Source organism: Micrasema longulum, unplaced genomic scaffold (genome assembly GCF_059751315.1).
Source record: "Micrasema longulum isolate JH-2025_06_02 unplaced genomic scaffold, ASM5975131v1 h1tg000529l, whole genome shotgun sequence".
Classification (NCBI taxonomy): Eukaryota; Metazoa; Arthropoda; class Insecta; order Trichoptera; family Brachycentridae; genus Micrasema; species Micrasema longulum.
The window spans coordinates 57,728-82,587 of record NW_028277726.1 but is presented as its reverse complement, the minus strand read 5'-3'; the positions used below and the strand labels follow the sequence as shown (position 1 = coordinate 82,587).

The following is a 24,860-nucleotide window of genomic DNA, read 5'->3' as shown; positions in this document are numbered from 1 at the left end:
CGTCATATTTCTTTGAATATATATGGCATAAAATACATTTATAAAAGCAAGCGAAATGCTGGTCAGTCAAAAATACCATACAATTGACTTACCATACACTACATGACTTAGGATACAAATAAAAAATCAAAAGTAAATAGCACCTGATGACTATTAGTTTATACTAATCAGACGAGACGTAGCATGAGTTGATTTTATAATATGATTATACTCGTATAAACCTAACGGCTTTTTAAAATTATAAATAATGGCATTTCTGTATGTGACCCTTTTTGACTGAAAGTTTCAATAAATAAATCCACTTACATTTTTGTAATCGAGTATGATGTAGTATGATTTGTTAAATTAGTTTTTGTTTAGTATTCGGATTTCAATAATGTTACCATTTGCCATGTTTTAAAAACATTATTTTTTAGGCTTATTGATGAAATTAGGAACTACGCAGTGGATATTTTTCTCCGGGCATGAATTGTCTTTATAATGGAGAAATAATAACTTATGTAACAAAATAGAAAAAAAGTACGTATCTTGTTTTAAAATATAAAATTGATGGAAGAAATTCGATTTTGCTGCTGGTACGAGTAAAAGCATAGCACAAAAAATATGAATGAAAATTTACGCAATTTAAGTACGGACCAACGTCGAAGGAAAGTATATTTCTTATTAATTTATGTCTACGTTTTATTTCATTCTTCATGCGTTAGGCAGTATTGATCAATTGTCATGATTATTGCCAGTTTAGGCGCTAAGTCACCCCGGTTTACCAGTACCCGAAACGAGGTGACTTTTGAATAATAATTTATCAATTTCATTTTGTGGCCATGTGAGCTCAGTTTAAAATTTCAATAGAAATCTTTTCTATCCACGAAGTCGGCAAAGTCCCATTTGTCCATTGAGATATAAATATCAACACGTGAGTTTCTTTTATAATTAACTCGTTCAGCGTTTGTCATGTGTCGACTGTCGACCACAAACTCTTCAATAGAAGAAATGTACGTCAAGCAATGTGAAGGCGTCCGCTTATTATTTTTAATATAAGTTAAATAGCCGAGATGATTTAATGTGTTTCAATAGTTCAACGAAAATCTACAAGGGATAGCTATGGTTAATTGCCTAAGTAATTAACAGCTAATCTATTATTAATAGGAACATCGCAGACTTGGGTGATAATGGCTTATTATTTATATGTTTCTTTATTTTTGATTTTTAATGTGAGGTGAACAGAGGTAAACATCATCTAAATGTGGGCTAGACAGAAGAAGTAAACGAAATTTCTAATGCGCTAATAGGAATGAGTAAATATGTAATGTAATGTATCCAATATGGCTGGTGAATTGGACACAGACACCATAGATACCACTATCGTCGTATTAATCAGTCTTTAAACCAGCTTTTGGAATTTTAGCACAAGTAATCGTGTCGTTATATATTCTCTTTATTTACAAACCAAGTTAATATTCTTTAAAAAAGGAGCGATTTTATGCTTTATTTTTTCTTCTTTTTTAAATTGATTTATTCAAACAAATACATATATGTTATAAAAAAATAATGACGTATCCCTAACTCTATGAGGCCAAGAGCCCTGTGTTGAGTTTCGGACATGTTCAATTTATCTTTCTTCTTCTTCGTCGTTCCTCAGTTCCGAAGGTCGCGATTATTGGTACTTTTTCCCCAGTCGTTCTATTTACAATGCGCCTCCACCCTTCGGGGCTCTGCGCCCTCTCCACGGGGCATGGAGGCAGGCTCGCTTCTGACATTGTATTCACCCGATCGATTCAGGGAGCTTTAGCTCTGCGCCTGCTTCTTCGTCCTGGCATTATTATTTTCTCCAGATTTTCTGATTAACGTCCGGGTACGTGTCGTACGAAGAACTACAGAACTGGCATCTCAGGCTGATATGCGAACTTTGACGTTTATTCATTGATCTGCCGGGGTGCATAGACATCGTCGGAAGATCGTATTATATGGGAGTTAACGGTTTTTATCTCCTAAAATTGACTGATTTAAATATGAGTTTGACATGATTTGTTTGTATTCAAAGCAAATGATGTAGTGGATCTCCATTGAAGTCGAGTAATGAGCAATAAATAAGTAAAGTTCATCTCTTCTCTCTCACGATCGCGATGATGGCGTCGCGCTGCGCCGCGCGCCGGTGTCGCTTGTCGCTGACGTATGACAGATTGCGCGTCGCCCGCTGAATACTAATCCCGATCTTCCGATAGTGCCGAACCTCGCCGTTCGGCACGGCAATTAATAACATCCGAATAAAAGAAACGGAGAGAACAACAAACGGACAAATATTTATACTTTTCCGTAGTCTAGGCACGTCCTCACCGCGGCGTTGCTGGATAAAATTAATGAACCGTATTGAGCCACTCGCCGCTTAGAGTTGGCTCCGCCCATCGTGTATAATGTAGCGTACATTACATAGATGGACTCACGATGGAGAATCGTTCGCCAAATAGAATGTACCGGTGAGAGGAAGTTCCTGTGTTAGGACGGATCGTGCTCTGAGATCTCAACAGCGGCGTGCATGGAAAATTAATAAACGGGAACATTAACTAAAGACGCTACAATAAAGGAATTACTCTCGATGCATGAATCATGAATCTGTTTTTACTAGGGATATAATCTGTGAAATAATCGTCCCACGCACCGTCCTAACATTACCACCTTTCATTCATCTAACTTTAAGTCGTTTTTTTTTATTTTTAAATACACAATTTTATCATAGAGTACAATTATATTTTTTTATGTCCCGACTTGTTAGAAAATTCCGTGTTAAGTCGGGACTCTTCTATACAACAACAACAACCACAAACCATCACGCCGTTTCCCCATAAGGGTAGGCAGAGAGGATAGAACGCCACAACACTCTATCTTTGCATACAGATCTCGCTTCCTCTACATTCATACATCTCATCATGCACGCGCGCCGATTATTTCGACTTTTGACATGTCCATCTTTAAGTATTTGTTGGATTTGGTCATGCCATGTCTTTCTCGGTCTTCCTCTATTTCTGCATCCCTCAACATTCGCATTGTAAATATTCTTAGCCGTTCTTTCGCTGTCCATTCGTTCTACATGTCCAAACCAGCGCAGAGCTCCTGTCTTGATTTTGTCGATAATGCTTGTCCCAGCCTTACATAATGTACGGAGCTCAACATTTGTGCAGCTATCGTACATAGTCTTATCCCACATTCGCCTGAGAGATCGCATTTCGACAGCATTCAGCCTACTTTCATCCCTGTTTTTCCAAGTCCATACTTCGCTCCCATACATCAGGGACGGGACCAGGACTCCGTTGTGAACTGCCAATTTTGCCTCTTGTGAAAAACATTTATTTGCCAATGTCGATTTAAGTGCACCGATCACTCTGTTTCTGGCACTCACCCTCCTTTCAATATCTTTCTTAGTCATTCCATCCCTAGTGATCATACTTCCAAGATACACAAATTCCTCTACTTGTTTTAGTATAACTCCATTCACAAATCAAAATCACATATTAAAACAATAACCAAAATAATCAAAACAATATACAAAATAATAGTAGAAAAATATAAATAATATCTAAAAATTTATACATGTCGAACAATGGAATGCAGAAAAGTTATATAATAATACGTGGTAATATGTTATCAATAATTTATAGTAATATTTTAATTCAATTCGGTAATTAATTGATAGTAAAAATAAATACAAAATAATACAATAAAGTAATAATTGTAACACGTCTACATATATGGTAGAATATATAATTTAATGAACATAATAATAAAGTTAAAATATATATTTACAAATAATTATGTATCACTATTAAGTTCATTCAAAGATGATATACACATATGCGTATATGGATAATAATGAAGACAGCGTCGATATTATATATTTATTCCCGAAGCAATCTCATACAATAAAATCGATAAAATCCAATTATGGATCTTCATCTTAAATATAGACGTTGTTTTGGAGAACTAAATATGTTCATCCAAGACAATTGAACACTCTTGGAGCTATATATGAAAAGTGTCTCCGAGCAAACATCGTACGCGTTCTCGGTATTAAGAAGTTTAGGTTACGCTATTTTAACAGTCCTTTTTTTAAAAAAATATAAATAAATATTTGCGTTCTTATTATATATTTCAACATTTTTCATTCAATTTCTGCCCACTTTAAAACGGAATTGTTTTTATTTATATAATTACCATATATAGAATATCTGATACTCAACGATATTGTATTAATTTAGTTTTTAATTGATTTAGGAAGGTACCCATTAAAAAAACGTTTTGACGCCCTATTAGGCATGTGGCTGATGTTTTTTATCAGTACTATACTTACACATATTTAGATTAATTTTTGAAAATGGTACATTAAATTATTTATTTACACATTTACGCCCAGGGGGCATTTATAAAAATGACATTAGTAATAACATAGTAAGTAATTATAAAAAAAAAACAACAAAATATATTTTAATTTTTTAACATGTGAAAACAAAATGCATGCTGAAATGCAAATAAATAATAAAACTTAACATTGCAAAAAAAACAACAAATGTAAACACATCCTTAAAATATAGCTTGATTAGAATGACAGCTGTCAAACTAAATTCATCAGTGATGGGAAATTACTGATCACTGATCAAATCGATTTTATCAGTTATTTCATGCAATCACGAAACTCTGTTTCCGAAAATTAAAATAAAAAACGCAAAAACAAGCCTATTATAGTGTGTTTAACACAATCATTCACCAAAAAATAAGACATTTATACTTTTTTCATGAACAACATCAAATGTACTATATTTTCATTCGATCAATTTACATTGATCAATTAGTTCCATCTCTAACGTTTTTGCAAAATGATGTAACCTTGTAAGAACGTCGTTAATAATTAGGTTTAATTTAGTTTTTTTTAGTTTTAAAGCTGATTTTATATTTTAATGTTGATTTATGTGTCAAGCATTGTATTAAAAAATAAATTAACACGCCAGATACTGCGATCGATTTTTCGTGTGTCAATATAAATAACTTATTTGACGTTACTACAAAGTTATGTCGTCACTTTTTCTGACAAATGTCATTCTAATCAAGCTATATTTTAAGGACTATAATAACGTACGAACTACCTAGATAAAATATAATTACACTTAACCTGTTGAATGCTGAACTGTTAACGATATTAGCCCATTGTAAGTGAAATGAAATAACTGACATTTTAAAGGTGAAATAAACACTTAAGCTTGTGTTACATTTCTTCTATCAGTATAATCCAAAAAGGTACTTTATGTAGAAATATCTAAATTAACATTTATTTATACAAAGGAACATTTTTTAAACGTATTCCTATCTCCATGAGGCCAAGAGCCCTGTGTTGAATTGAGATACAGTATAATGAATAGTGGAAGCACACATTTTATTCAGGAATACAAAGATAACAATTATTTCATAAATATAAATTTTAAGCAACACCTGGACAACACGTTTAATAATATCATATACAAATCTGTCTTGCCGCAGTCTCCTGCAATGGTTTCTTCCCTTAGATAAAATCTAAATAACTTTGTTTTTTTTTCAGTTGGTTCACTTCACTTCACATTTTGTCAGTTGGTTCACGTTAGGCTCTTGTGTCTGATATTACGTCTATAGGTCACTTTATCTATAGATTGTCTTAAAATGTTATTTTTATGTTGCCGGCTCCAGATTAAGACCTTATTTCGCCCTAATTAGTCAGTTCTCCGTCCATATTAACATAATATTAAAACTAAATATTACCAAGCGTATATAATTACGATTACTCAAAGAGATATAGAAACGGTGTTTGATATTCGGTGTTCATATTCTATTATATACGCAGAACTTCGCAATGTGCCGCTCCGCCATATTGACAGGCCGATAAAAGGCGGGAATTTCATTATTTTACACGTCGCGCTCATTGTCGCTCGTTCTTCTATTGATTCTAGAAAAAAAATGTCCGCTTTGATTTATGATTCCCCATCTCGAATGTGTAATTACACCTATTATGAATATTTCCCAAACGTGTTTCGGAACAAAAAGTGTGCTATGTTCTCCACTTCTCATTAATGAGTCAATGACGGTGTCGGTAGGAAGGATTTGTTGATTAATATAATGTAAAGAATCTTAAACCCAGGTTCGCGACCTTAGACTCTCAAGAGTATCGAAAAAAAAATGAACCCCTGAATGCAGAAAGGAGACAGATTGCCCACCACATACGTCATAAAGGGAAATTTTCATTTTCGACTTGTAGAACCTTTAACCTATGTCTGTACTAATATCAGATAGTTTGCGAATTTGAAATCAAATATTATTTAGGCACCTAAGTGTTCTTTTACGTATTCCTTTGTAAATTGAATCGCAATTTAATTGGTATATTTATTATATTTAGAGACTTAATCCTTATGATATTTCAACAATGTACCTACTCATACTATTACTTGTGTAGAATGCAGGTTTTATGTTTGATGGTAGGGTATTAGATAATTGTTTAGAGATATTGTCATTTATTCAAATAATCCGTCTCAATTTGACATAAAGACCTTCATATCTATTACATTTGTGTAGACACTGTTAAAATTATAATGTAGGATTATCTTAATTTCTAAATTATACCTTGATCAGGGAGCACGTTGTTAACGAAAAATATAATGTATAATGTAAAAACGAATACCATTCAATTTTGTACAAAGTTGGAGTATTTGAATAAAGGAAAGGAGCACGGGAATGGACCTACCTTTGATGCGATGAGGATGTTCTTGAATATTGGTGCACTGGATGATGAAAGTTCACTATGATTATGATATTTAACGATTTACGATGAATACATTCACATGGACACGCGGCGATTCTAAGAATTATTATGCAATGTGTTAACATGGCAAAATTTTCTTAATCCAAATTTTTCATTTTTGTAAATCTTCTATCTTGATGTTAGGTAAGTACCATAAAGATGGGAAATGGGAAACATAGGTAATCGGCCAGGAATAATATCGATAAATGCTGTTTTATTCTAAACACACGTAAGAGCTCCAAAAACTGGTCGGTAATCAAATAAATAACAAATGGTTAAAAGCAAACTATTTTAATTTAAATTATAATTATAATATCGTGGTTTAAATAATCAAATACGTAAGTCAGTACTAATATAGGATTGATAGTCCCTGCTTTAATATTGATATGTAGATTATGGAGATGTCGAATGAGCATTAGAATGCAAAATAAATATTGAATTTTCATTGATCGGTACGCGGCCAATTCGTTTCTCCGCATAACAATGGCTTAACATCAAAATGATAAATTTTCTACTGAACGCTTATTACAAACGATAACAAGTATGAATAAATTAGACACTTGAGGTCATTTTGGTATTATTTACATAAATCAACCAGATTAATACATATTACATACTTTATCAATGTCACGAAGGACAGGATAACCTTTACCTGTGAACAATTCACACGTAACATTACGAGAAAATTAATTAAATATATCGCAATGGTAACAATACTCGGCACTCTGAAGTTCAATCCTGGTGTTCTGGTATCCATCCTATTCGGAATTCGAGAAACAGAGTCTGAAAACTCATTGTTCAAGGGTTGAAAAAATATCTGTTATAAGAAATGAAAGAAATAGAAAATCTTAATTTAAAAAAATCAATTAAAAAAATGTTCTTGATAAATTTAACTTATGTTTTTTCCTAAGATGCAATGAAGCATAAATAAATATAGGCATAATACATTTTGTAATTAAGTTTCCATTTGTAAATATTATTTATCTTTAAAAATTTATTCATATTCGTCATTCGACAGGATTAAAATTTTGATAAAAACATATTGTAGAAATTAAATATTTACAGCCAAAATATTCTCCTTAAAAAAAGAAAGAAGAAAACGTAATTCTATAAAAAAGGGTTCGAAATTAAATATTTTAATTATTTTTAAACGATGAAATAATAAGGTATAATCTAAAATTAAATATAATTTTATTTCTTTTTTAAAACCAAAATTTAAGTTTTTTCTAATAACTTTCTTTTGCAAATTTTACTTAAATACTTTGTCTTTATATGAGTGCCAAGGTACCTAAATTTATTCCCGCGACTTAATATGCCGGCGAAAAGTAATTATATTTTTTACCTTTTTAGTATATTTTTTTTTATCAGAAAAAAAAAAAAAATTAAAGGCGCGATTAAACAAAAAAACGGTGTTTTAATGTGTCAAAAATCGTATGATTCCTTACTTTTTATCAATCGTGCGTTTTATTGCAGTGATAACTCGTAATAACTTTTATTTATCTATCTATGGTGACACTTTAACTCGAATTCAAACAAGAATTTATCAATAATAATTACTTGAAAATATTTTCCCAGTCCTTTAATGTTTTCCTCAATATTTTTGTATCCTAAATATTCCTCTGAGTGTTTTATATGAGGCTTACTTATCCGTTATGTACATTCGGTTTTTTTTCTTCGCACCTGTTCTGAATTTGATTGGATTTTTTTTTCTAGATACATGAAGTACCTGTACCCTTACGAGTGCGAGAAGAAGAACTTATCAACTCCATCGGAGCTTCAGGCTGCCATAGATGGCAACAGGCGCGAAGGAAGAAGGTCTTCCTACGGACAGTTTGAACAGCAAGTTCAATCTCAGCTAAACATGGTTAGTATTTGGACATATTATAATGGATAACTGTTAAAGCGCCATTATCGTAATATAATACCTCAAGGGTGCTTTACGAAGTGATTCTATAAATAATTATATACATACTTAACGTGTCCGGCTGGGTCAAACTCTGTCACTTTAATTGGCGGCGAGGGATATCGCCTCGTCATTTGCCACAATAAAGAAGTACAGAGGTTTAAAAAAAATGTTGATCTATTATTAAACCAAGCCAACATTTTTTTTTTCTCAATTTTTATATATCTCATTATCAGCGATACAGCTTTTTAAAGTTTTGTATTTCTGAAATAATTCCGCGTGTGATGTCAGGTGCAAACCGGAAATCTTCCATAACTCTCATATCATAGGTTGATTCATATGAACCAGTGACGTCATTTAAAGTAGTTCGTTTTTATTAAAATGTTTTTTTTTTTTTCGTACATTTTCAGGAAACTTTGTCGTACAATTTAATGCTCCAATTTTTACCGGGCGCAAGAAAAAAATTATTGTTTCCAATTTCCCGTAGAACTGAAGTTCCTCATTAGGTCCCTAGGAGTGCAGCCTTCTCCCATAAGCGGGCATGTCAGTAGGTAGCTGTCGTTCTAGGTTACAGTTACACAGAATATCATCCCCAGAGAGGAACCGTCACCTTTGGAGTTTTTTTAATATCGTTTAACACCCACGCTGTTGAGAGAGACCCATAGGGAGTAGGGTAGATGTTAACCTATTTGGATACCCTTGTGTGGAACCATCCACGTTTACGCTCCAAGATCCCGTTGCCACATTTCCTCTGCGTTGTTGCGAGGATTTAGTAGGAGAGGTGGCTAGATCTCAGACGTAAAAACAGTTCTTTCTTCAGTAGCGAATGATAGCGATGTTTTTTTTCGTTACATTGTTTAAAAAGTAACGGAACGCTGTACGAATATACAAGTTTTACACACATATGTACTCTAATTCTCCTGGGAATGTAGTATGGGCCACGCAGGTTAACAATACAGGGTTCAAATAGCTGTAAAAGGGGGAAAAGGGCAGTGCAGTCCAATCGAATACTAGAAAGCGACTGACAGCTGCTGCGTAATTGGTCTGTCTCAAATGCATAGCTGGAGTCATCCGCAGTAACAACATATTTTCGTCAAACAAGCTTTAAAAGTCAGGTGAAGATATGTGATTAGTACTCGGAGTAATAATTAACTACATAAACCGTTTAGCTCTATTGCACATAACTTAAGTGTTCCAAATCTTTGGTTTGGTTTTTAGTTGAACACCAACAGTGTAACGGAAGGTTTCGGTTTGCTCTTGCGGTTCTCGACTTGAATACCTACGGCCCGTTGAGTTTGCTGTAAACTGTATCTAACTACGTGGTTAAAAATCATATAGTGGTTTTTGTCCGTATGGGCGACTCTATTAGCCAGTGGCGTGTTATTACTCTAGTGATTAATATTACGATTCTATTTATGGCCCTGCATTTTTTGGTTCGAGTCGGTATAAACATTAATGTACAGAATTATAAATCATCCAGTTTCTCTCTTTCCAGCCTTCCGTCCAGCGCAGTCCGGTGCCGACCAGCATGCACCAGCTCTCCCAGCAGATGTCCCCCCTGTCCCTGGTGACGGGCGGCGCGCGCGGGCTGGGCGGCGCGCTGGGGGGCGCGCTGGGGGCGGGGCTCGGCGGCGGGCTGGCGCTCGGCCCCGGGGGGCTCGGCTTCCACAACCCCGCGGCGGCCCAGCACAGCGCGCACCACATGGCCCACGACCTGGAGCAGAAGGTGATGGAGTACATGAAGCTGCTGCAGCAGAAGGACTTTAGGAGACCAGGTAAAATATTTTTACGCATGAAAATAAAGAGAAGTGGTCAACTCTCAAGGGTTTTTTTTCAATTTTGTCAGAGGAGCCCAATGTCTCTGGGTGGGTATGAAATGAACTTTTTTTTTTGTACTGTTATTTCTCATCAAAAGGGAAGTAGTATCCCTATATATATGTTACAATAAAATTGACAAATTTAGAATCATTTTACGGTGACTAGATTTTTTTATATATTAGTAGATTACAAAATTTCTACGGTATTTTATTATTATTATTATTATTATTATGGATAACTTATTCAGCGCCATTTTCGTAATAAAATACCTCAAGGGCGCTTTATATAGTGATTCTATGGTTAAATTAATTTAATTGAAGCTTTTAAATTTGTAATTTAATTAAAACAATTTATTTTGTTGTCACATGTTACGGATTTATTAAAATGATATATTATCAACAAAACAAATACATATTACAAAAAATACATCTTAAAACTAATGAAGAGACCGCGACTGAATCGGGTTGTGGTATCGTGGCAACAGAAATAAGGTTTTTGCCCCCTTAGCAGCCATATCAGATATTATATTGTCGTTTCCTCAAATTAAATTTCTGTTCCTTGGACTCAGTGTGGCTGTTATAATTAATCTATATTTTTTATGATCAATAATGTTAATCTTATATTATTTATTTAGGATCGGAGTCCCCTCCCAGTGCCGTTTCTCCGCGGGACGCTGCCCTAAATGCCCTAGAAATGTCCCGCCTGACTCTCTGGAGCCTGTACAATAACAACGCCTCTCCACCCGCCTCCATTAACAACTCTTCACCACCAGCCCACGAGCCACAGAGGTATGGATTATACAATGTTACTCATAGTAATAATATTTCAGTGCATATTTGAATATTACTTCAATTCTAAAACTAAAATCTCATGTCTGGTCTTGTCAAAAGTCAACACGATAAGATGTATGAATTTAGAAAAGATAGTGTAATATATCCGTCGGTTGACAGGTTAAACTCATTCAGTACAGACTCACTGTGGAGCAACTCTATGTCACTAAGTTCTTTATTTCTCGCCAATTTTTTGCATAGAAAAATCACTAAGTCCATTAAGTGACTCCCAAAACAGATTTTTAGGATTGTATAATTTCATTAAATACGATTTTGGAAGAGATTGTTGAAAAATATAGAACTCACTCACTGAATGTTAAACGGTCTTGTAAATATTTTTTTTTTCCTTAAAATAATTCTTAATTTAAGTCTAAACACTGTGAAAGATTCATGTGGTTTTATATCCCTTTAGCTTTCTCATGTTGAAAAATGGCACGATGATAGTAAAAGTAAAATGCGGTATTTTACAATGGATATAAAGTAATTAAACAAAATTACAGCCATTACAACCAGTACCACCATAGAAAGCCAGGGGTGCAATTATGAATCTTCTCTATCCTCTAGAGAGTTGTTAATTTGGGGATATTTATTTTTTCCATGTGGCTAATTTTTGCTTCATATAATGGCCATACTGATAATAAATGTCAAATTATGTATAAAACTGCTTCAAAAACGGAAATAAAACTAATATGGTTTGGTCAATTCAACCTAATTATGTGTTTTGGGTAATGCTTAAGGTCGCAATAATGTTCTAAATAAAAAATATGTTTGATTTCACTTGTTTATATTTTTTGACGTTTAATCATCAGAGTGGCCATATATGAAGCAAAAATTAGTTGTATGGAAAAAATAAATATCACCTAACTAACCACTCTCTAGGGGATAGAGAAGATTCATTATTGCACCCCAGAACTCATACAGATAATAGAGAAGTAATGTCTTCCAAATCTTATTGATTGTTAACTCTTAAAAGACTGTGCTAAAAAATAAAAATACAATTTTATTATTTTTTTAAATAAGAGAGATGAATCCATGTCCATCCAATACAAGGGTTAATAATTAGCTTATCTAATTTCGTAAGAGTTGTGAATACTTTAAGAGCCGAGTAAGACCGGAGCAGTTTATATTCCCTCAGGGAGGCATTGAACCTCAGTGAGTCTCCCGCTCCGCCCATGGTGTGCGTGAAGAGGGAGCTGACGGAGAGGGAGCCTCCGCCCCCCGCCAAGAGGTCTGCGCCCCCCCAGCCGGCTCCCCGCTGTGCCTCGCCTCCCGCCCCCGCCCCCGCACGTCCCGCTCACAACCATCATGAGGAGCACACCACCAATGGCCTGGGCGCCGCATTTAAAATCACAAGCAGAGGTAAGATATACCTTTATAAAAACACCACCGAAAAGTCTGCATTGATACATCAAATGCAGCATATTTCGACCATCATCAATGTAAAGTGATCCGTCTTTAGCTTCAGCCGCCAGTCTACAGACTATGAAGTATTGTAGTGTAAAAATACCTTTTAAAAATGTGCACGGAGGAAAGTTTACTTAGAAGAGCATTAAAAAGCAAACTCAAAACAGATTAATGAGGAAGGACGAGGGTGTGAGGTAGAGTCTCAAGCACCTTCCTCAATCCTCTAGACTCTCCTCAATGTCCTTGTCCTTCATTACAATACCTAACAATAAATATACAGGAGAGAGGAAATAAATTGTAAGGAATCAAAAACCACAAAAACATAACATTTAGTAGATTTTAAACAAACAAGAGACAAAAAATCAGGCACCTATACAGAACTCTGTTAGTACATTCACGTACTGGATTGCTGTACACGTTCGAACCACAAGCCCACTGCGTGATATCACGTGATTGGCTCATTTCGCACCATGCCGAAAATCCACACAGCATAATAAAATAACATAGGATGGATTGATAGTTTGTGCCCTCAGACATCTCCTCTATTACCATATGTAGGAGAGATTATGCTTATTTATGTCTAATTATGTTTTAATTTATTATTCTAGGCGATGCCAGAACTGGCGACCAGCAGTTAGTAGTTTCTATGGAACTGAATGGAGTCCAGTATGAAGGAGTCTTATTCGCCAATCCACAAAACAATACAACAAGCCCACCAAACCAACGACACAGGCCAATGGTGTCTTAGATCAATGATTAATATTCATACATTTATATAGCAACCGAGTGCGGCTATCATAACCTTAAGGAATTTCATTAATATTATTTTTATATGTTGGTTGTCAAGAGAAAACGAGTTCTCTAAATACATTTTGTATCTGTCTTGCTAACTGAGCATTAAAGAACGACAAAATTGCGTCAAATTGTCGATTGGTAACTTGAGAAATACGGTGATACAAGGAGACAGATTCTGATGTTCCAAAAACAATGCTGACAGACAAATGTTACTTAAAAAATTCTGATATGTTAACACATCACTTTATGTTTCATTTCTCAAGTTCTAGTATGATTTGTAATTGTAATAATCACTTCAAATAAACGAGTAAACATAAGCTCAGTGATTAATCTAAACATATTTCACTTTTAGAAATATGTTTTACAACAAACTATATAACGTCTTGGTTGTAAATATTCCATTTTGTTTTTTACGTAAATAATTGTATGTCACGTAGTCTCGTAATTTTTTATTCAATTATTTTCCTAATTCAATATAATTTTTTCGTTCAGTCCTATTTTTTTGTATGCCTTCATTTCTTTGACGTTTTGTTTTATTGATTAAAATTATTATTTATTTGCGTAATATATATTTTTGTATCCAAAGTTTTTAATCTCTCGTCTATTTTTCTTAATTAAATTTTTAATTTTTTAACAAGATTTTATTTATAATGTGATTTTTTATTGATAAGCGAATTAACAAATAAGCGCTAACAAATACTTTTATCAAAAGCATTTTATTGTAATATTTGTACGTAATTAAGAATTTTCTATTTATTGCAAGTTGTTAAAGAAGATTGTCGCTTTTTGGAAAACGATAAACATCACTGATGTAAACTTTTACTTCATATTTTGAAATTTTTATGCATTGTATTGACACAACACTTTTTAATGCACCAAATACAATTACAATGATCAATACCTTTGTCTTATCATAACTACTTATACATGAATCTTTGTCAGTGTTTTTACCCAGTTGTAAAAAATATTTATAGAATAAATTGGCTTAGGGGGTTTTCATACTTATGTAAGTCCATTCAGAAATCATCTTTATTTTACATCTTATTAACAAAATATTAATGTATGTCATTATAAGCATGATGATTTTTAATATTGTGTCTGCCATAGAAAGTATCCTCATTTTTATTTATCTCTGTGCAACTTTTAATGTCTCACGATGCTTTGTAAATATTGAATAGTGTTGCATAGTTAAAATATATGTAGGAACACAAGTTCATGCTATCTTTAATTAAGTTCCCCAGTTTATAATTTACTTATAAATTTATCGGATAAAACTATTATGCTTGTAATTTCTTTTCACTGATACTTTTGTCAAAACAATTTCGATAGTTTTTTTTAGCTTAACGAAACATTACTTATAAAAGGAAAGATGTTAAAAAGTTTCGGAACTGGAAGAGATTTGTTTATTAAAAAGCATCGCTTTTATCCAATTCGTATTGAAAAATAATTAAATGTAAAACGATATCTTCAGACAATATTTTATTGTATAACTCAGTTTGTACATAGAAAAACTTTTGTATGGATTTTCTTTCTTTGAAAGCATTTTATTGAGGTTGAAATCAAACACTCACTGTATACGAGAAGGTAGTAAATAATTACAATTTCAGCCTATTACAACAGAAATGGAGAGCATTTTATATAAGGGAATATGCTAGTCTAGCCATTCCTATATTTTCATATTCACTAATTTAAAATATTTCTTATCTCCGTTGTAATATGTTAACCTTAATGACTCCCTGTATTTTTTAATGGTTTTGTCTCAAAACTTACAATGTTTGCCATCTACTTTTAATAGTTATTTTATTTTTACCTTGTGTTGGTGAGTTTTGTTATCTCAAACATGCATTTCTTGAATATTGTATTCCAAAGATTATTATCAACAAAATATAATTTGTGCGACATAATAAATATGTTATCTGTCTATATCATTTTACATTTATATAAAAAAAATACGCCATTAAAGCCACTCCCACATCACAAATCCAAAGGAAACAAAATCTCACATCGCTTATATTTTAGCTTTGACACTTTTTATAAATAATTGTTAGAATAATTTTTTGTAAGTGTACGTTTATATATTTTTAGAAACATATTTTATTACTCAGAAAGGACAAATAGGTTTCCTTTTAGGATTTGTTATCGAATATTGAGTGTGTAATATTTGCCAAAAAGACTGTTAAAATATTATTTTCTTTTTATCGTGTAAGTGAAAAAAAACTTATTTTATTTTGAATTTTTATAAGTATTTACTTTAAGTAGCGTTGTGAGTTTTTTTTATAATTTGTATACGAAATTCTGCCAAATTACTGTTAAACAATTTCGATTTTCATAATTTGTTTGTGATAATTATTATCGAATGTTTACTTCGCAATTCCAGTTTTCTTAATGTTGCGAACTTTTAAACTTGTAAATAGTTTTAGATTCCTTACTTAAATAGTATCTCAGCTACTTAGTAGATTTAATTAGGCCGTATGCGCCCTTAATAATTATATTCCAAATAAATGTCTAATGTAGACACATCTCATTACAATGTGAGGTGTGTTCGATTACCCCAACTTATTGAGGTAGTTTAATGTTTGTCTGATGTGAACATCGTTAGAGTTTAAAATGAAAACAGTATATTAATGTTTATGATGTAAGCAAATGTAATCTCGTCGAAAGAAAATAAACTAGTAGCTAAAAAAATGTGTTTTATTTAAAAACTTATTTATTTTACACCTATTATAAGTGTATTCAGTGAGGATTATCATTAGAGCCCTTACAAGGCACTGCAGATTAAATTAATAAACGCCTGGCTAGAATGCACCTTTCTGAAACTTCTAGATTTAGGTTCTGCAGTGCAAATAATAAAACACTTTCATACATTTTATGTGAATGTGATGCTTTATCACAAAATAAGCCACATCTTCTGTGGACTACTGATTAAGTCTGAGGATGTGAGAGCGCTTGTAAAATAGCCCGACACCTGGACTTGGTGGGTGAGGGCTAATTTACGGGGACCCGTCACAATAGATTTATACAGGTGCCATAGCACAGACGTCCAACTTTAAAACTGATATTGTGAGTTTAATACCCGCCAGTAAGCAGAAAAAAATCCTAGAAAGAATTTTTTGTCAATTGGTTCTATGGTGTATTTTGCTTATATTTTCTTCTATATGCTCTATTTCCCACCTACGCACTTATTGACAAACCTCTAAAATAGAGGCTTCGTGGCTTATTAATTTATAAAAAGAATATTTTTTTAATTTAGAACTGACCCTTAATTTTCAGAATAAGAATAAGTGTACATTCATTACATTTTCAACAAATTTAAATGTTTTGGAAAATCATAGGTACGAAATATTATAAGCAAAACTTTACAAATTTTTATCGAACGATCGAACACATATATTATTGCAGTGTTCTTACAATTAATTAAATGAGAATAAGATCGTGATGATAATTTGAGTTTATTAAAAAAAAAAGCATTTTTTTCTAGATAGTAGAGACATCTATGGAACAAGTTTTATATCATAATCCTGTTTTTATTTGAAATTTTGTAGATTGACGCCTGTTTTACCGATTGTATCAATTGACATGATAAAACAGATTTCTCCTTACCAATGCCCATCGTCTATTTCGCGTATTGGTGCTGCCATCTGGATACGTTTGTCCTAATTAGTATTTTTGAGGCAAGTTTGTAATTTATAATATCAAGTAGGTAGGTAATATTTCCGAAATGAAGGCTAAACAGAAATAAAGCTCGTATATTATTTACTAGTAATTATGGTGCACTTCCAAAATACTTTTACACGCACGGTTTCATTAAGTATTTAACATAATTATTGCAATATATTGCGCAATCTCTCATTATGAACTTATTACATACAGTAGAACTCCGTTTATCCAAACTCCAGTCATCCAGATAGTCAAATATTCGGATTTGTTATCAGGAAACAACAAAATAAAGAAGATGGTATAATAACGAATTAAAAAGGGCGCTATTGGCCGACGCGCTTGTTTAAGTAAGTTTTTAACTTAGCTCTATTTTGTAATATTTTGGCGTAAATTTCGTATTTTATTTTGAAACATTGCATTCATTTAATGGTTATTCCAATCATCCGGATTTCTGCTCATCCGGATAACGTTTGGCACTCATTAATACGGTTAATTTGAATATTACTGTGTTTACATAATGGAAACAATAATAATTTTCTAAAATAATTTTATAAACTATTTTGTTTTTTGTTTTAGTTTTCTTGCCATTTGAAGTTTGGCATAATACTAGTTATAAAAGCTTCATCATAATAAGCAACAATGATCATAGTCTTTCTTTTTCTTTCTTCCTTATTGAGACCTTCTAACAAAACGTGATAATATTGGCCGAAAACAAGTTACATTTCGCCACCTCCTACGTATAATAAGGATTCAAAGATATTTTTGTCCAGAACAAATCTTGATATTGATCCATTAAAAATAAAAAGTATCTATGAATATTTAATATAAAATTAATTTTAAAATTTAAATTGTTTTGCGTTTTTTTTTGTAAAAACGCACATACTACGGAAAAGACGTAATGTAAAAAATCGTATGAATGATATACTACATTTTACATGGGGTTTATTTGAAAAAAAAGTAAAATATTATAAAATATTTGATGCTCACAAACGATGTATATAGTCGTAAGTAGCATTAACAATAGTGTACGTTGTTGTTCTATATATTATAGCAAATAATGCAAAATATTAGTACTTAAATCAAACAAATACAATATAATTGATTAATTTTTTATATCAAGCATTTCGCTGTCTTTTGTGCAAATATTTATTTTACGAAGCTTTTGTTGGAGTTTTTAATGTACTTACTTTAGATTTAGTTTTGCTGGCCAAATTACATTTTTTTGTGCTCTAGTAAGCTTTTTTTGTATGGCTGGTTCCACTAAAAAAAAAGTTATTTAAATAAAAACAATGTACGCGGCGGACGTCTGTCCAGTCCGGAGAACACAATCGTAACTGATACACCGCTTCCGGTCCTCTTCGTCCCGCGAAAATCAACACATGGATTGTAAAAAATGTGAGATACGGCAGTATGCGTCCCAAAAAAGTAACCATATTTTAAACGCAAGACATGTTTTTTTCTTCGTTGGAACTAGAAATATAAGACATGGACAAAATACATTAAAAACTCAAAATCAACAATTATTTGTGAGTTACAAAGCGAAGTCACGGGGAAAAAAATAATATGTTAAAAAACCGTAAGCATTTTACTGAACATGGATAATTTTTGTTTTACAGGTGTTAATCACCACAATATTTTTTTAGCGCGAGTGTCTGACCACCTGTGTATTGAACATTATTTCAAATTTGTGAAAATACCCCATTGTGTTAAGTACTTAATTAACACTGTGAAAAGTGTTACTCTGATATTTTTTTATCGTATACTGCATACTTCTTACAAAGTGAAACTAGTGTTCTATAAACAGTCTAAAAAATACGTCACATAGACATCTACAGTATACCGGTATATGTGCAATAGTAAAAATGAAGTGCCTCATAAAAGAAACAAACGGAAGAATTCAAAAGTGAGTAAACATTCCTATACAGTCCACAACATTCCTTCTGTTATCAATGTACAAATCCTGAAAGGTGAGCCGAATGAATGAATGAAAAAGAGAAGCTGAGCTGACCTAACAGTTTGATTAAAATATACCTTAGTATTCTTGAAAATATCTGTACCTACCCAAACATTTCATATCAAAGACAGCAATCTTATCTCGGGGGTGTAAAATAATGACGTAATGAATCCTTACATTTACCCTGGAATGTTTTATGATACGTAATAAACAATGATGTTGTATTTATATTTATATAAGTGTCATGTTTTCTACTTCACTTCGACGATGCTTCCATTTGTGTTAAGAATGTGACCCCATAATGGAAGATGATAACATATCTACATTATTACGTGCAATAACAAGTAAACATATAATGTTATGTACCTAGATATATTATTATTTAATATTATATAAATTGTCATGTGCTTATTTTATATGTTAAGCTCAGGGTGACCGTGATACTGATTTTCTAAGCACAGTAATGGGCAATTAAGAGTAGTCCAGAAGGAGCGTAGAATTATATTTGAATACATCGGACTGTGTCTAATAATTCCCCCACTTAGACATACTTTTGCCGCGCGCATACGTTTTTCCCATTGAGTAATAGTAGACTTTTTTTTTTTTTTTTCTCTTCTTTTTTCTTTCTTCTTTCTTCTTTAGAGGAAAAAGGAAAAAGGAAAGGAGGAGAGATTAAGGAAGAGTAAGGAGATGTTTCTCCTTTCCTTTTTCCTCTTTCCTCTTTTTTCCTTCTTCCCGTCGCCGGGTAATGTTGCTGGATGGAGAAAAGAAATCATAACAAGGTAAAAAAAGCAATCTTTCAATTCTCTAAAATTTCATTGTGCACGCGGAAACATTGATTAACACAACAAATTAAATAAATAAGGGTCATTCAATAAGAGTAATTGAATTTCATAAACTTTGAACTTAAAATATAAAACAAATTTTATTTGACACAAAACGGATATTTTTATATCATGCTAAATAATATTTGATGTTTTAAAGAGAATGTCGTTCAAATGTCCCCCACGGCGTTGTTTAATCCGAGGTCTAATTTTCATTAGTTCTTTTATTAAATGAGCAATACTTGGGTAATACTTGGTAAAAAAAAAATCTACCCCGGCAACACTAACGAAATTTTCATTTTGTTTCTTCGACAATCTGACAGATGGAAAAATAATTCAATTTTTAAGTAATTCATTTGCTACTTAAACATTCGTTTGTTAATTACACATGAAATGTGATGCCATCCTGTTTCTTTAAGTTCCTAGCAGTATTTCTACACTTTAAAAGGACACAACACGGCATAGTTGAATTCAAATCAGGAGTTGCGTACTGAGCGACGTCTACAAAGAAACTAATGGGGCAAAACGTAAACCTACTCATTTATGAGTAAATGGGTCGCCTTCTGCTTGATGTGCGTATGCGGTTTCTGGACTATTCTTAATTCTATGCTTGGGTTACTTACATATATTTTAGTTTCTTCAACCCTGGGATTATAAAACCTTTACATAACATTTTCATGAAGTTCTAACCTCTCTGAAACGGCGGGATGGTTTGTTTTGTTTTCGTTTTTAAAATTAAATATCGAGTAAGTAGCACTCAACTCCCTCATTTGGGCGATTGCTCTGGATATAATATAATCGAGTGAATTCATCTCAAGCCACAAATTCAATTCCATTCGAAATACAGAACGTGTGGTTAACACATAACACAGGACAATGTTTCTCGGTACATTTATATGTATGTACAAAATTACTATGCAACATGTGGTCTTTTAAACACAAAGTGGGTCATTGAAAGTATGGAGAATCAAAACATCTACAATATCTGCATATCACTACTATAAGGTATAAATAAGTGGTTTTCTTGGTTTAACGTAAAAAGAATGGAAATGCTTTCAAAAAGAAAAGGTACCTATTATCACTAACGATGAATATCCATTGGAAATAATATAAAGAGTATACTTTAAAATTATTTTAATAACTTATTAAAATATCTAGGAGTTTTGATTGATTTTAAATTATCTTTTACAAAAAATGCTGACTACTATTGAGAAAATTGCAAAGATGGTGTCCTTAATAGGCATGATAAGAAATAAACTAGACCCTAAAACCTCTGCTTATATTTGAGAGTATTAGGGTAAAGCAAGCAAAGAGTGCGCATTATCAAAGAGTACGCATCGCGATTTATTCGAAAGACGTTTTCAAAGTTAACTACATTGAAATTTTAATAGGTTATCTATAGCCTAAACTACAGATCGGCGCGGCGTGTCGTTCACATCGCGTGTTGGATTGCATTTCTAAAAAAAAATATTTGTGTTTTTTGGTGGTTTTTTGTGGTTTTGAAAAAGCGATAAAAACAAATAATTTATTATAAGACTAGGACAAATATTATAATTTTATTTTGTTCAATGATTATTTTACATTTTCAAGTGAATTTGTTTTTGTCACTGGATGTTATTTGATAAATATTTTTGGGTGGATATATTTATTTGTTTTCTTTTTTGGTTTCTTTTTTTAAATTTCTACTCGCGGGTGAAATTTTTGCTAAAAGAAATCGAGTGGAGATTAGTCGGCCTCATGGTGTGCTGTTTTGTGTATTTCAATTAATTCACCCTCTGTTATTTCATGGTGCCGTGCTATGTCAAACGTTCGACAAAATTAGCGGATAGGGATTTGACCTTTATCCTTTAAGTAAATCAGACTCATTTTCATTTCATAAAATTTGTCGTTTAAAGCTCGATTTGTATTGCGCCGTCTAAACGCTGTGTATAAGGGAGAAAGCAGTTTAAATTCCTCACTAATAACTCCAATGAAATTCATTAAAAATTGAAATGTCAAAACAACTTTATTATTTTGCTCTAATTTGTAACTATACACCGCACCGTTTAAATGTCACATTGTATAATTTCAACCTTTCAATTCAACCACATCAAATAATGTTTCTTGATTTAATGATAATTCTGTATATCGCATACATCGCCATATACGAAAAGTGACAATTTGAGGTTTATAACATCGATACCAGGTCTGTCCGGCTGTCAATTCTGCCCTCTCGAATATTTAGCCATATAAATATGTTAAGGGGTTAGAAGTTTCTTTTTTCTGTTTGTATATTTTCATTTATGAATTCTCTAGAATGTATTTTTATTTTTGAAATTTTTTTTTATTAATAAATTTCATAAAAGGTACACGTTTTAAAAAAAAATCTACACATATCTACTTTTACACATCTAGTAAATGTTATCACTGTAACTCTTCAAAAAAGAGACTAACTATTGTGCTTGCAGAGTGACTTACACTGTTGTAGTTGTTTATTGTTTGTTGTTTATTATAAGAGTTTATATAATTTTAAATACGAGTACATGAGAAAAAAAATTAAAACATAGGATATATAAAGAAAAAACATAAAACAATAATACATTCATACCAATTAAAATTTAATGTAGTTTTTACACGTGTTCGAAAAATATCTTCAGATTTACTTTAAATTTATTTATTGAAATATTCTTTTGAATAGTTTTTAGTTCATTGGGAAGATTATTATAATTTTTTACACCTTTGACGACAAAGCTATTTTGACCATGACTTGTGGGGAATTTCGGAATTTAAATATTATGTTGGTATCTGAGTGACTTATTTTATTTACATTTTCAATTAGTTATTATTTTTTTTTATTTACATAAATATTTATATTCTGGGGGACTCCTCGGACCTTTAATCTGTGAGTCCGTCTGAGTCACAACCCGATTCAATGTTATACAATTCGAAAAAAAGGAAATAATCAATAATATACTTTTTTTTACTACGAGTATATTTACTATTTTTATTTTTATTATATAATTTGCTATCTACACTTTCAATTGATTATTTATTCATATACTAACGTTGTTATGTTTTTTTTAAATATTGTGGGGATATTAAACTTGAACCAATGATAAAATGATGCAGGGTTTACCATGCTCTATAGTTAAGGAAACTATACCAGCAGATATTTTCAGACGTGATGTGTAGAACAAAAGAGGTCTTTTGTAGAAAACACTCAAAACACCGGCCAGCTCGAGGATTACTGTGGCTTTGCATAGTTTTAGAACAATGTATTGAATAGTCGTAAATTCAAAATTTCTCTCGAACAACTGTAATCCTCGCTTCACACATAATGGTGGTTTAGTAATCCCACAAATATGTAATAAGTACGGTAGTAGAACTTTTAATTATTTGCCTTCTAGTATTTTTACGTGATAAATTATGAGGCAAATCAGTGGTTTTTTAATATGTTTTTATTTGTTAATGAACTATTAAAGTAAGCCAAAAAAAAAATGTTTATGTATCGTATTATCTGCACTATGATTTTTCAAAGTTTTGTGATTTTGAAATTACGCCTCCTGTGACGTCCCAAATTCTCTGCGGTGACTTATTCTGATTGGTTGGTTGGCTTTCCGGTAACTAAATGCTTTAATTTTTACAAAAACAATTTTTACTACAATTTCCCGTTGCATTGAACTTCCTCATTGATTATTTTAACTCCTTTATAATATGTATGTTTTTGTTTTTTTATGTAATGTATTTACAGACGGTAACGTGACTTGTTTTTTCTCAAGCAGAACATTCTACGCATCAACAGATCTGCCAATTATGAAATATTGAGCTGAATTGAGGTTGACATTTGCTTGTCGATTTCCTTTCTGAAATGCAGATTACATACTTAAAAACGTATTTAATTAAAGGATTTATTTTAGAGGATTTATAAATTAGTAGCATGAGATCATGAGATATTACGTGATAGGCTTTTCTGTGTATGTGAGTGAGTTTGCTATTTTGTATTTTTGTATTTTTTTATTTTTAATTTAATTTTTTGTACAAAGTGTTAATAGTGCATTAACGGGCTTATTCCCAAATGACAATTTCTTCCAACCAACCAATAAAACAAAAAAATATTTTTTATAATTCAAGTTATAAAACATATTCAATATAAAATAAATATAATAAAGCTGAAGATATATTAAAATATAAATAACTGGATTTGTATATAAGTTACCCTTAATCATTATTATTACTCAATGGGAAAAAGGAAAAAAGAGGAAAGAAGAAAGGAAGAGAGATTAAGGAAGAGATATTAGATTTTTTTCAATTATCTACTGTTTGTTATTTGAAGTATTCATTTCTACACACTAAAAACAGTATTTCTACAGTAAAAGGCACTGCGCGCCTTGAATATTAATAATTAATCAATTATGATCTAATTGACTCCAAACTAGAGATGTTTACAGATGTTTTTATGTGTTTATATTTTCATTGCAGAGAAGCCTCTAACATGTGAGCTTAATTGAACGTAGTTATGCAGAAAGCAGCCAGTCCACAATTTTGAAAAAAATGAGATATTAATGTTATTAGGTGCAGTAAGGTCAATTCTATGTTCTGCTAAATACAGCCAGACCGCGTTCATACAAAAAACTGTATTAATCAGCTTCTGAAAATGGTGTCGATTACAAAAACAGAATTTTTTAATTTGTTAAAAACACCCACAGCATTAGAAAAATCTTACATTTCTTTAAAAATCATTAAAACTGGTCAAATACATAATTAGATTCTTGTTTGTCATATATTAAAAAACTAATGTTTTCATTGTTTATTATTTGTTAAAAGTCAAAAAAATGCCAACTGTTGATTATTAACTTGATTATTAACTCTTTTCACAAAAATGCTA

General features: G+C 32.1%; 1 protein-coding gene across 4 annotated transcripts in view; it reads left to right on the top strand.

The window, feature by feature from the left end:
- The window catches only part of retn (retained), a 348,336-nt gene extending 332,096 nt beyond the window's left edge, over positions 1-16,240 (top strand). For 2 of the 4 annotated variants that reach the window (XM_088227703.1, XM_088227700.1), the window contains 5 exons: positions 8,525-8,675; positions 10,195-10,489; positions 11,167-11,320; positions 12,483-12,721; positions 13,375-16,240. In XM_088227703.1, coding sequence (XP_088083829.1) covers positions 8,525-8,675; positions 10,195-10,489; positions 11,167-11,320; positions 12,483-12,721; positions 13,375-13,514 — 979 coding nt within the window. In that variant the 3' untranslated portion in view covers positions 13,515-16,240. The remainder of the gene's footprint in view (positions 1-8,524; positions 8,676-10,194; positions 10,490-11,166; positions 11,321-12,482; positions 12,722-13,374) is intronic. The other 2 variants (XM_088227701.1, XM_088227702.1) reach the window with 2 other exon arrangements.
- The last annotated feature ends 8,620 nt before the right edge of the window (positions 16,241-24,860 follow it).